We start from the raw sequence: 13,622 nt of genomic DNA, 5'->3' as shown, positions 1-13,622 counted from the left end.
TCACGTTTCTAGTCGTGGAGCTTATTAGGAAAATGCTGAGGCTTTTAAGGTTGGGTAGAATCCAAAATCAGAGCCAGTTCGCTTGCTGGCTTCCATCACTGCAACACCTGGTTTGATGTTTGCCTGTTGAAAAAGGACCGTGTGTGGGGGTGCCGTAAAACCGCCTAACTTGTCTGGTCAAAACAAAAACAACCATTCTGGACCGGAATGGAAACTTAAAAGGATGACATACTGGCTGCTGCACTGGTGACAGAGAAGCCAGAACTTCAACACAGCATGTTTCCTGATCTTTGATGATATAGTTAGGTCCATGGTCCTTTAATGCTGAGCTCCCTCCTCACCACTACGATCTGGTGCAACCTAGCCTAGGGAAATAATGTAGTAAAATGTAAATACTGTACTTCTGTTGTGACATTCGCACAGATAATCTGAGGATGACTTTGCTTGATGGTACACTTTGTATGGCTTTCATTGTTCCTTTCCTGGTGGCATTCATTCCTTGCTGTTGCCTACAGCAAGATGCCTTTATTTTTTATAAGAGCATCTGAAACCAGAAAAACAGGATGAGGTTAATAAAGATCTTATTTATTAGTTAGGTTACGTTTCATTTCTCCTGCTGTGGGTTACTGTCCAAACAAAGACAGAAGCTCACCAGTTGACACCAACAGGAAATTCATGTATCATCTTTTGTTCAAAATAATTGGGAGGCTACAGTCTTTCAATGGCTTTAATCTCAAATATCTGCCATCATTGTGCTATCCACTTGATGTATTCAGATCTTTAAAAGCAGTTTTGGTCACCAGACATACACTTGAGAACCAGGTGTTGAGAACTAGCATGCTTGCTAAAACACTTAAACAATGCATCTGGTTCGTCCAATGTATCTGTGATGTCCATGCCAAATAAAGTCTATTATTATTATTACTTGGTTTCACTGTCGTCATCAGCCCTACTGAATTGTGTGCCGCCCCCTTTCCAAATGAAGTAATGGTTCATTCTTACTTCTTGTCTTCCTCCCTGTACCTGGACTTCTAACTTGAAACATTAACCCTCCAGCCTTTAACTGCTTGTCTACATACAGATATACAATACATGTGCTTGTTTATTCTGCAATGAACGAGTGAACTATCTGCTTTTGGATTTTATCCCTGTTGCCTTGCACTCACCAGCAGTAACAGCTGTGACGAGTGACTCACAAGAAAATGTGTCGTTGCTGGCATCAGCTTTTATTGTTTCACCTCTGTTCACTCCCCTGTTATAGGGTTATATAAAGGTTGTTAAACTGGAAGTTGTACTATCATACATAGAGTATACTGCATGATAGCAGATCTGAATCAGGGGCGCTGGTGGTGCAGTGGTTAGTGCGTGTGCCCCATGTATGGAGGCTGTTGTCTCAAGCGGGTGACCCGGGTTCACATCCCACCTGTGGCCTTCTTCCCGCATGTCATTCCCCACTCTCTCTCTCCCTGATTTCCAACTCTATCCACTGTCCTATCTCTCCATTAAAGGCATAAAAAGCCCAAAAATAAATCTTTAAAAAAAGAAGATGTGAATCAATGTTTGAACAAGCCTTTTATATTTAAGTGGGCTCAATGGGCTCTTCAGTCAACATGTCATTCTCATAGAGCGTCTTTTGGATGTTGTGGAATGGGAGGTGCAGAATCGTAGACTTGATGTAATGCTGTTGTTAACTTCTGTTTAATATAACCATGTATATAAGGTTAAAGGCAGGGTTGGTCATTTTTTTGAACTAGCATTATTTTGAAAGCAGCTTTCCTTCAGTGCTCCGTCAACACCCCCCACCCCCTCCCCTCTGTGCTCCCTCAAAAGCCACGCCCCAAACTCACAGTATAAACTGCGTCATAAACTATGCACTTTGAGCGTGGGCTGGTGCACGCAAGGGGTAGAGACCGAGCAGGGAGACAGGGAGGCGTGATTGGTGAAAGCTGCTACAGATGACGGATTTTCTTCGTTCCTTTTTCAGAGCACATACATTATTAATTTCTGTCAGGACCTAAAGGCAATTGTTAAAAATTGTATCTGGAAAAAATGACCAACCCTGCCTTTAATATAACGTTAGTGTTAACATAAGAATGCACGCTTGAAGGAAATAAAAACCTGTTACATGTTTTCAGTTTTATTTCACAAGAAAGGTTATGCATAGATTACAATGTAAGGCATTGTTTTAATGTCTGGATTAACGTAAAGTTGTAAACATCTAACAAAATATGGAACAAAGATATGAAGTTTCTTTAAAAAGTGATATCTGTTAAAGTTAACATGTCGAAGCCCAAATATGAGGCTTACAGAGGCAGCCAAAACCTTAAAACACACAAGAATGAAACTTTGTTACCAAACCTTTTTTTTTCATGTCCTTTGTTTTCTAAGACTTAAGAATATGGAATGAAAACTTCAAATATTTCTTAAAATTCTGGAATAATTCATTAAATGTTGGCAAAATGAAATAGTAAAAATTGCATTTAAATGTAATCAGACATGGATATAACTTCTAACAATGTAACCCGACTCCTTCATTTGAACAGACTTTAAATAAAATGAATGAATAATAATGTCAAGAGTAAAAACTGCAAAGAAAATAAAGAATTTGAATAGGACTCATTTTGACTCCTTTGTTCCCCATCCAGAAAGTACTAACATATAAATAGACAAAGCTAAAAAATATCTAAGCTGAAAAGTATTTTTTTTGTAGACTGATGATTTTGGACTGATATAGCAGAAGGGGACACCTCAAGTGATTTGCATACCTGTGAGATAAATTGGTAAACCAGCTGATCAAAACACCATTTTGACCTCGGAACGCACATTGGGCTGATGTTTTCCTGATTTTCGGTGTTTGACTGGGCCAACACCTTGTTTCTCTGCACCTGATTGCAGGTGAAGGATCAGTGGAACAACAGGACTACCATTCATGGCACCATCTCGTTGTTTCACTGCTTTTGCTTTGAAGTTGTATATGTTCATACTAAAATTAGTTAACAGAACGCGAGCCTCTGACAGGCGCTTGAGACGTTTCTGAAGGTCGATTCTCTTAGATTTTATGTGCGGGTCTTCTTGAAGCATGGTCTCCGTTATCTCCCTGTCCTGAAGCATCTGCAGCATCTCCCTCTGCAGCTGGATGGCAGTCTGCTGCAGCATCTGGTAGCGGATCACCAGGGGGATCTGATCAGCCAGACGCTGGCCGGCAATCTGTACATTTGAGGAGATAGTTTTGAGATGTTACACAGCTCCTGTCTGTAATCATGTTGTATCACAGAAATATCTGTATGTGTAAAATCTTGCACATTCTTCCTTGAACTCACTTTTTGACATTTTGTATTAATATGTTGTATGAAAAGTCTTTGCTGATTTGGCTTAAGTAGACCATGATCACACTGTACTGGACTTTAAAAAGTCTGCGGCAAGACCCTCAATTCTGTAACCCCTGATCTCACATCATTTAAGCATTTCACTTGAATAATAGTGTGTGTGTGTGTGTGTGTGTGTGTGTGTACAGCTCTCGGATACTCTATGTTTGTTATAGTTTATTGTTTTAGTGAGGGGGGGGGCAAGCAAGGTTTTCTAGTTAAATAGAAACCGGCCAAAATCCCAGCCATATACCTTTATTCATGTCTAAAATGTGTTTAATGCATTTTAAAGTCTACTATAGATGTACATGACACTCACTTGATAGTAGGATTTAAGATGTCTGATCATCTCTTTCAAGGTGGCTCCGCCCCCTGTGCTTGTGCTTTTTAAAACACTTAAAGGAGATGCGTTGGCCTGCTCTTCCTCCCTCTTCCTCTTCCCGAGCTTCTTGCTGTATGTGGTGTCCTGAGTGTAAACGATTGCCTCCATTTTAAACTGAGTCCTCAGCATGGCCTCGGCTTCAACCTCCTTCTCCTGTCTGATGGATTCAATCTTCATCTAAAGGGAAAGATTGATCAAAATCATTACATTTTGTTTAGTGACATTCATGCCATAAGTAGAAATGGATGTTGAAAATTAGACCTTGGCTATATTGGTGAGGTTAGAAAATCCAACAAGGCTGTCCTCTGCCACCTTATGCAGATCTTTCTTCACAATTTCTAAGAAGGAAAACACAAAACAGACACATTTGAAAGATACATCACATATTCCAATCTGGCCTTTTACCATTAATGCATCATGATAACACATGCCTGACACTTCTTTGAGTTTCTGGACTGCAGGCCCCTCCAGTAGTTTGATCTGCTCTTTGACCATGTCCTCAAAGGTCTTGTAGTTGATGAAACCTGGCAGTTCTCTTCCTCTGTACTTTCCTTCATACTGAGCCACCTCTCTCTCAATGGTCCAGTTGACTGCAAGAGTGATGAATTTGTGAAACATCAACAAATACAGCTGTTTTGATGTCTCATGCACACTTAGCTGGTTTAAGTCAACATCATTTCTAAGTAGATGAATATGTTGTTTTTATAAAAAGGTGGAAACTCATTAGTTTACTTCACATGTAGGCAGGGGCGTGTTAAAGGGGGTGACCAGGGGTGGCATGGGCCCTCCTTGAAATCTGATTGGCCAAATCCCAAAATTTCTTAAGTAAATGTAGTACATATTTTTTTGTTAATATTGTGAGATGTAAATTAATATTTGCTCTTTCAAAGCAAAACTTGTGCACACTGTCAAACCTGCAATGGACTTACTTGCCAATAAATGTAAGTTATAGGACTTTCAAACTTGCAGAAATATCCTGAAAAACTTTGAAAAGATATTTCAAAGAGTATCTGTATACGTGAACACAAACAGCCAAATCTTTCACTCGGACTTCACACGGAGATTCTCCTGCCAGACCCATAGTATTTCTTCTGCAGCAAGTCTGAGTGAGCTGATGTGAGAACGCCGCAGGATATTCTTTGGATAATTCACCTTGAACCAATAGGAGGGGGAGTAACGTTTGTATACTGTTACTGCTGCTGCATAGTGTCTGCACGAGACCACTATGATCACTGTGCACGTAATTAAACAGCTGCATTACGTTTTCTGTTCGTCAGTGTGTTGCTATCAGCTCTGTTGTTGATGTTGTCATTCCGTTGGACTACACGTAGCATTGATATAAAGGCAAATATTCTCATTATAGCGTCGTACATAGTCGTCGAGTTTGGGCTCAATTTTCTAAGTACTTTAAATTGTGACTTTCCAGATCTTTGTTTTTGAGTCCTTGAAGAATCAGGCTAAGAAGATTTATATGTTGCCAAATTGCGTAACGGTAAGGGTAAGATAACTTTATTTGTACCCGTAGGTAGATTTGGTTTGCAGCCTGAGTTGGCCTCTTTTTACACACAAAACGACAGCACAGGACAAAACATGATAAAGTGACAACAGTGATGCTCAGTACTTAAGAGAAAAGCCCGTCAGTAAAGAAACACAGATAAAATAACCCATCAAATAAAAACAAGATAAAAATGAGACTATACCCTAAGTAAAGTAAAAGCTAGATAAGAACATGATTTTACCACCAATCAATAAAACAAGGTGAGTAAAAGCAAGGTAGAAATGACTGTTTCCCACACATAGACGATACTTGGGCGGGCCGCCCAGGTAAATTTATGGCTGCCCGAGTATATTTCTGACCTGTTTTTATTTATTTTTTCATTCATTCAAAAAATAGCTGCATGCGTGAGAGAGCGCGCGAGAGAGAGAGCGCGTACCAGTGAGTGCAGGCGCACTCATGGTCCGCTGTCCTCACACTCCTCTTGTAAATGCACCTTGTGCCAATCAAAACTGAAGATTCTCATGGCTTCGTTTTAAAAATGTTAATATACAGCTGCTTGACAATGTGAGACATATCCCTGGTGTTTGTGTCTGTGAGCTTGCTTGGATAAATTGAACAGATTAAAGTAGTTTGTTGCAAAAACAAAATTCATTTAGAGGGGAAAACACATTTGATATAAATACAAAACTAATATAAATAAACCCTGAGATAAGAGTAAGAAAAAAAAGGCGCGTGTACTCCACCGCCCAAGTATCTTGTCATTCTGTGGGAAACATCAGTAAAAACAAGATAAAGGAAAGACAAGATAGAAAGTGCAGAGAAATAGATATACAAAAAATGCTCCAAAAGAAGGTTGCTTCTGCATCATATCTTGTTCATCTCACTGTTTGACAGTTTATTGTGGTCACCTCCTGTGCCTGGGGTCTCTTACCTCTCTGAAGTCAATTACCATGTCTTTGGTTTTGGAAATGTTCATGTGGAGGAAGGATTCCTCACACCATTCTACAAAGTCCTAAATGACTGGGCCGTGACTAGTCTCATTGTCTTGCAGCAGACTGGCAATAACAGAATCGTCAGCGTATTTTAAAATGGTTCTGTCCTCTCTGCTGCTGCGACACATATTCGTGTTAAGGATGAAAAAGGAGTGGTGAGAGCACACATCCCTGTGGGGAGCCGGTGGAGGATCAAACCTGGTCAGACAGGGTTCCAGTCACTCTTACTCTTTGTGTCCTTTTGGTTAGAAAGCTCAGAATCCAGCTCAAAAGATTATTACTTTAATTAAACTGTTCTACAAGCCTCTTAGTTAAAATGTGTGGTTGGATTGTATTAAAAGCAGCGTTACTTACATATCATCAGTGGGGATAGAAAGGGTAAATAAATGAAATACATTTTTGTGTGTGTCCTCAAACTTCATGCCACCCCTTCATAAGTCAGTGCCCTAAGTGGGCCACTCCTGTCAAAAAAAGTCTGGACACGCCCCTGCGTGTAGTCTCCAGTTTAGTATCACACAACCAAAGTGAAAATAGAGAAATTGTTGATCAAGTGGATGATATGCTTACAGTTTACTCCAGAGCGGTCTATCAACTCTTTCCAGGCTGTAAACTCTTTCCTGAGAGTAGAAAATATGTTGATCCTGGATCCTCCTTTGAGTTCCTCCCCTGAAGTCAGGCTGAAAGCATCCTGTGTGAACGCTGTGACTCTCTGAAATATAAAGAAAATTTGTTTTTCTTAAACTCAAGTCAACATTGTTACACTTATAGTTTAGAGGTGCAGTGTAATGTATTATGTAAACGTAAACTCACATCGATGAGGAAGCCGAGTTTCTCACTCGCGTCAGGTGGGGGTCCGTTGCCGTATCTGTCCAGCTCTGCCTGAGTCTTCTTTAGTTTATTCTCTATCTGCTCTTCCAGTCTTGGCAGCGATTTCTACAAATAACACAGAGGTAAAACCTTTAACGCCTGACGTAGGTAAAGCAATCTGTAGAAAAAACATTTAAGACACAGAACTCCTGAAAATGTTCAGAAATATTCAGTGTGAGCTGCACGTGTGAATGCAAACAGACCATTTTTTCACCAGCCCCCTGAAGCTATGTGTGAGGACAAGGTGATGTGTGAACCCAAAAGGGAAATTCACAGTGAGTGAGCATGACCTTTGTATCATTTTTTTGCTTGCAAACAGTCAACACATTTTCAGCAATTCTCCTGCTGTGAGGTGCATATGTGAACAGGTGACTCAGGAAGATTTCAGGTTCAACGAATTGTCAACAAATTTTCAACAGTGCATAAATGAAAACACCTAAGTCATTACCTTGATATGATGCACCAGCTCAAGGGTGAGTTTTTCTGCCAGCTTGGGAACAGTGGCATAGCCTTCGTTATAGAGAATCCTACAGCAAAAATAAGACTTTAGTGTGCTCATGCCTCACAATCAGTCACAATGTAAATCATTGTTTTAATAATTCCAAATAAGAATCTACTAACTGGAAATGCAGATGATCTTCAAAAAAGGCTTTCTCTCTTTCTATCGCTTCAGGAAGAGACACCTGGTCAGTGATCTCCTTCTGGCCCCTGCACCTGACGATCATGTAGCCCTTCTTCAGGTGGATCACCTCGTTATGGACAACTTCCAGTACCGTCCCTTCTGTGCCTTTGTCCACCAGATCAGGCTTGGTCAAGATACCTAAGCAAGAAAACAGACCTTAAATATCTAAGAGTAACTTGAACAAGTGGCGTTTTTCTTAAATCACTTTGATTTTACCCAGAGTCCTCCCTCCATCAGGATCCACCTCCTGGGCCATCTTCAGGGCCTCTGTGGTCGCTATGTCCACGTTACACGGAACAACCACCAAGCTGATGGTTTCTTGTCTGTTGATAAACTTCTGGATCAGCCTCTTGATCTGAAAATATAATTTAATGTTAAATTAAACTTTTAAACTGCACATGTATCAAATCACTGTGGAGGTTTATTCTGTTTAAATCAATTACAGAGACATTATATAAAGAGTAGAAGTCTACAGCCACACGTACAAACAGTTTGTAGTGTAGTATGCATTACACAGGAGAATTTGTTTTTTTGGATGGATTAAAAACAGAAAATCCTTTTTATCAATAGTCCAGTAAATGTAAGGAGGTGACAACAGAGAACATTTAAAGGTCCTATATGTAACTTTTTACATGTATAAATTGTTTTTTATCACCCATTGATAAGCGAACGGTTAACTGAAGTGAAAAAGTAGATGTTCACTGTCTATCTGTGTTGCCTGTATACATTTTTTTACTCGGGTCGGTTTTTCCAGTTTTTCCGCGAAAGCTCCAGAAAGTGATGTAATATGCACATTCTCGACGTCCTCCTCACTCCGCTCCGCTTAAAGAGATCAACAATAGTGTCTGCTGAGACTGTCGTTTGTAGGATGGAGAATGAATCTAATGTGGAATCTGTTGCAAATAAACGACCGTCCTCAATCACCACACGGGAAAAACCAACAATGCTGAGGAGGTGTCTGTAACTCTTCCAGATGAGCTGAATTCTTTTTATGCACGCTTTGAGCATAACACCCCTGCCGTGGAGATGCCTATGGACCAGGACCCCTGCCCACTGGAAATATCGAGGACAGAGGTGTGCAAATCCTTTAAAAAGGTAAACCCTCACAAGGCCCCAGGCCCAGACGGCATCCCGGGCAGAGTACTCAAGGTGTGTGCAGACCAGCTGGCGGATGTGTTCACACACCTTTTCAACACATCCCTACAACAATCTGTAGTCCCGACATGTTTCAAGAGAACCACCATTGTTCCTGTACCCAAGAAAACAAAACCTCTGTTTAAATGACTACAGCCCTGTAGCTCTCACATCGGTCATCATGAAGTGTTTCGAGCGGCTAGTCAAAACCCATATCACCTCTTCTCTGCCTGACACCCTGGACCCTCTACAGTTTGCCTACAGGCCAAACAGGTCTACTGACGACGCCATCGCCCTCACCCTCCACACTGCCCTCTCCCACCTGGACCAGAGGAGCATATATGTGAGAATGCTATTCATTGACTATAGCTCAGCATTCAACACCATAGTGCCCTCTAACCTTATCACCAAGCTCGTGGACCTGGGACTGAACTCAGCCCTATGCAGCTGGATACTGGACTTCCTGACGGGCAGACCCCAGGCTGTGAGAATGGGCAACAACACCTCCTCCACTCTGACTCTCAGTACTGGAGCACCGCAGGGCTGCGTGCTCAGCCCTCTCTTGTACTCAGTGTTCACGCACGACTGCGTGGCCACACACAGCTCAAATACAATAATTAAGTTTGCTGACGACACCACAGTCATTGGCCTGATCTCCGACAACGACGAGACAGCCTACAGGGAGGAGGTGAGGGCCTTGTCAACATGGTGCCATGACAACAACCTCCATCTCAACGTCAGCAAAACAAAGGAGCTCATAGTGGACTACAGGAAGCTGCAGGGAGGAGAGCACGCCCCCATCTACATAGATGGGGCTGCAGTAGAGAGAGTCAGTAGCTTCAGGTTCCTTGGGGTACACATCACTGAGGACCTGTCCTGGTCACACCACACCGACATTGTTGTTAAGGCAGCGAGACAACGGCTCTTCTTCCTCCGCAGACTGAAGAGGTTCGGTATGGACTCCAGGATACTCTGCAACTTTTACCGATGCACCATCGAGAGTATCCTGACTGGCTGCATCACCACCTGGTATGGAAATTGCAACGACTGCGACCGCAAAGCTCTGCAGAGGGTCGTGAAAACTGCACAGCACATCACCAGGTCTGATCTGCCATCCATACAGGACCTCTACACTCGGAGATGTTGGAGAAAAGCACGGACCATTCTCAGGGACCACAGCCACCCTAGCCAGAAACTGTTCACTCTGCTACCGTCAGGCAGACGGTATCGGAGCATCAGGACAAGAACCACCATGCTCAAGAACAGCTTCTTTTCCGAGCACCACAAGACTCTTGAACTCCACAAGCCCCTTGAACTCCTAAACCCTAAGATCCTCCACCCCCCCTCCCCCCGCCCACACACACACAATATGTTTGCACACACAAGCATACTACTGCACACTGTATGCCACTGCACTACACAGATACTGTCTGAGACACTTTACTTTATTGTTATAGATATATATATTCTATACATACATATTTACATATATATACTGCACATATATTCTACTTTTATTTAAATGTTTGGTTCTTAATTGCACTGTACGTTGTTACTCTTATCTTCTATAATATTTTTTTTTTTGCATTGTTAAGGAGAGCTTGGAACACAAAAATTTCATTGCCAGCTATGACTGCTTTGCCTGTTATGTTGTGCATTTGACTAATAAAGATAACTTGAACTTGAACTTAAACTTGGACTTTCACATGTGTATGACCACTTACCTCCTCCACTCATAAAAACATTATGCAGGTAAATATCCAGTGTTTCGCGGCCGATGATGATGCTTGTTTGTGTACGTACGAGCATGTATGACGAGCACGTGAGCGAGCAACAGGTTACTGGTGCAGTTTACCTAACGGCCAGCGGTGTCACTAAAAACGCAGTATTTTTGAAAGTAACATATAGCTCCTTTAAGGTATAAGTATGTTGTCAATTTACAACATACTTATGCCAATTTTGCTCACTGCCTCACTACATCATGACTCTGCACAGTAGCGCTAATGGCAGGACAGATAATAGGCCGAAGAAGAAGTTGACATAGGGATAAAAGAAGAAGAGGATGAAGAAAGAGGGATATTGTTGGACATTAGTGATCGTAATATCGTCTCGCAATAAATCAATTCATGCTGTATCGCTTTATTGTGGTATTATTATTATCGTAGGTCACGTATCGCATATCGTAATGTATTGTGAATTAGACTGTGATTCCCAACCTAATAAGCGAAACTCCTCCCCCCTCCTCCCTCCCCCTGCAGGACGGTCAAATTGGTACAAAGTGATCTCCCATTTGATCTGCAGACTGCAATCAGCAATCAGCAGTCCATATTTCATGGAAATTCAGTCAACAGTTCTGAGGTATCCAAGTGGAATTGGAGCATGTTTATGGCACAAGAACACTGAGGGATGATCATGGCAATCCGTCAGATGTTAAGATATTTCATTCTGGACCAATTTACTAAGTGCTGAAAAAGCTCACCTGGTCTCCAATGTCTTTCGATTGTTCCTTTACAGCTACCCTGGTGATGCCAGGCAGATCAATGAGCGTCAGATCTGGAACATCAGGAGAGGCGATTTCCAGGCTGATGAGTTCATCACTGATCCCCGCCCCTTTCCCAGCCATTTTGTTCTGAGCTGGAGGGACAGGACACAATGATTGGTGACTTTCTATTACCTCCAAAAGTATTTGTTATTGTTTTGGTCCTCAAATTGGATTCTGTACCTTCTCTGACTTTTTCATCCACATCTGCAGGGTCGTCTATCTCTTCCCTAACGTCACGGTAACTGATCACTCCAGCCCACTGCTCCCCTTCTCTCATTTTCTTCATCTTCAGTTCAAGAGGACATCGTGTCACAATGCCTAAAAATGGAAGAGCGAAGGATGAGACAAGCAGAATAAAGCAATCTACGTATAATACAGTGTACTCAGTGAAAAGTTAGATCTAACATCATATTTCTGCTCAACTAAATGTCCGACAGGTGCATCAAAGAGTGTTAATTAAATACAAGTTAAAGAGAAATCTCTGTAAACTGTCTTTATTGATCTATTTCATTCTTTCCATAGACATACTTGCAATTTATATGGTCAACATTATTATTATTTTGTATTAGATACAGTGATAATATTATATATTCATCCAAGGGGATTCAACTTTCCAATTAATTAATCTTGATTTTTTTTCAAGGTGTCAAGTTAATCCATGATTTATCTCCTCTCTTACATCCCTTCTTAATCTTTTCTAAAGCTCCTGTGAGGACTTTCAGGCTGGTTATGAAACAGGCTGAAATTATTACTAATGTAGGCTACCAAATCTTTAGAACAAAAAAAGCATACCTGCACATCAGTGACAACTGCTTGGACGGTCGACGCATGCGCACTAAATAAGATTAGTGACAATATAGTTGACTTTTAAAAGACAGCAGGATTTAAGTTTTTAGACATGTAGGCTACAGGACAAATAGATAAATGTTCCTCTTTGAATACGGGGTGCGTAAACATTTAGCCTACACGAGCTGAAAGTTTCTGGTTATCATTGGTTTTAGATATCTTTGTTTCTGAGTTATAACAAAGTGAAACGGACCATTCCTGTTGGAATAACTATTGACAGATTTTTTTTAGGCCTTTGTTAAGCCTGAAGTTTCAGCAAAGAGCCTGCCACTCCCCTCTCCTCTCCTCTCCTCTCCTCTCCTCTCCTCCCCTCTCCTCCTCCCCTCTCCTCTCATCCCCTCCCCTCTACTCTCTTTTATTTTGATTCATCATTATATTCCATACAATATATATCAAAATGAAAAGCTATCCATTCGTTTTTTTACTTTTAAGACCTTAACATCATCCATCTCAAAACGCTAAGTCATTGCGCTTTCCATCGCTGGTTCACTGCTTGCTGAAGTATTTACATGTAAAGATAAACGTGATTAATCTTAACTGTCCCACTTTACCCATATTCACCCTACAGGCTAACAAACGCTTTATATGTCTTTATATTTTTATGACCTCTCTATAACATACTCACCACTTCCTCTGGGCAGAGCCACCCCGGACAGCGCCTCCAACACGGAGCTCTTCCCCGAGCTCTGGTCTCCGATCACGGCGATAGCAGGCAGCGCTAAATCCTTCTCTACACCCAGAGAGCGAAGAGAGTCAATGAGGTCGATGCAGGGACGCACCTTCTCCTCATACTGCTGGTTCAGAGTGTTCATGGTGATGTTTTCTTGCCTCCTGCAAATTAAAAAAAATTAAAAAGGACAACAACAACAAAAAAACGTTAAATAAAAGTAATTGTCGCCGCTGACGACTCTACAGTAGCAGCTGTATGCTGGACTATAAATGACTGGGTTAGGTCAGGTGAGCCGCCAGGCTTGTCAGGCTTCAGTCGTACTATTGGCTCAGGTCCAAAAGGTAAAAGAAACAAAGTGAAGTTAGGTTTCGTTTCCTTGCTTCTCCATTTGTTTCCTGCTTATGTGGAAAAACATCCTGAATATATTTAGGTTTCGTTTCTCTGTCTTTTAGTGATGTGAAAATCAGTTCTTTTCAGTGTACTGAATCAGTAGAATCAGTTCAGTAAAGTGATTCGTTCAAAAGATTCGTTCACTGAATCGTTCAGTACTTCTCTGCAGCTCTGTCTGTGAATCAGAATTTAATAAGCTGAAACACGGCCGAACGTTTAGTTCTGCTCGCGATCGTACTGAGAACAGCCGGTGG

At 41.5% G+C, this 13,622-nt stretch overlaps 1 protein-coding gene across 1 annotated transcript; it reads right to left on the bottom strand.

Moving 5' to 3' along the window:
* Nucleotides 1-2,117: 2,117 nt before the first annotated feature.
* Nucleotides 2,118-13,157, bottom strand: LOC132977599 (interferon-induced GTP-binding protein Mx-like). Its single transcript, XM_061042323.1, has 12 exons — nucleotides 12,934-13,157; nucleotides 11,643-11,780; nucleotides 11,400-11,554; nucleotides 8,003-8,141; nucleotides 7,726-7,924; nucleotides 7,553-7,631; nucleotides 7,048-7,170; nucleotides 6,805-6,946; nucleotides 4,179-4,337; nucleotides 4,009-4,085; nucleotides 3,685-3,924; nucleotides 2,118-3,207 (listed from the first exon to the last, which is right to left on the bottom strand). Exons 1-12 carry the CDS (start codon nucleotides 13,118-13,120, stop codon nucleotides 2,794-2,796), a joined length of 2,052 nt encoding a protein of 683 aa, XP_060898306.1. The 5' UTR covers nucleotides 13,121-13,157; the 3' UTR covers nucleotides 2,118-2,793.
* Between the last annotated feature and the right edge of the window lie 465 nt (nucleotides 13,158-13,622).

Source organism: Labrus mixtus, chromosome 7 (assembly GCF_963584025.1).
Source record: "Labrus mixtus chromosome 7, fLabMix1.1, whole genome shotgun sequence".
NCBI lineage: Eukaryota > Metazoa > Chordata > Actinopteri > Labriformes > Labridae > Labrus > Labrus mixtus.
Note: the sequence above shows the minus strand (reverse complement) of the source record. Positions and strands in the feature narration are given on the sequence as shown.

What these genes read in the sequence shown, in the direction of transcription:
- LOC132977599 (XM_061042323.1), bottom strand. Translation starts at nt 13,120, where the DNA reads ATGAACACTCTGAACCAGCAGTATGAGGAGAAGGTGCGTCCCTGCATC. An exon ending in GGCTCTGCCCAGAGGAAGTG is followed by an intron (nt 11,781 to 12,933) that starts GTGAGTATGTTA and finishes TTCCATTTTTAG; the next exon opens with GCATTGTGACACGATGTCCT. An exon ending in CGAAAGACATTGGAGACCAG is followed by an intron (nt 8,142 to 11,399) that starts GTGAGCTTTTTC and finishes TTATATTTTCAG; the next exon opens with ATCAAGAGGCTGATCCAGAA.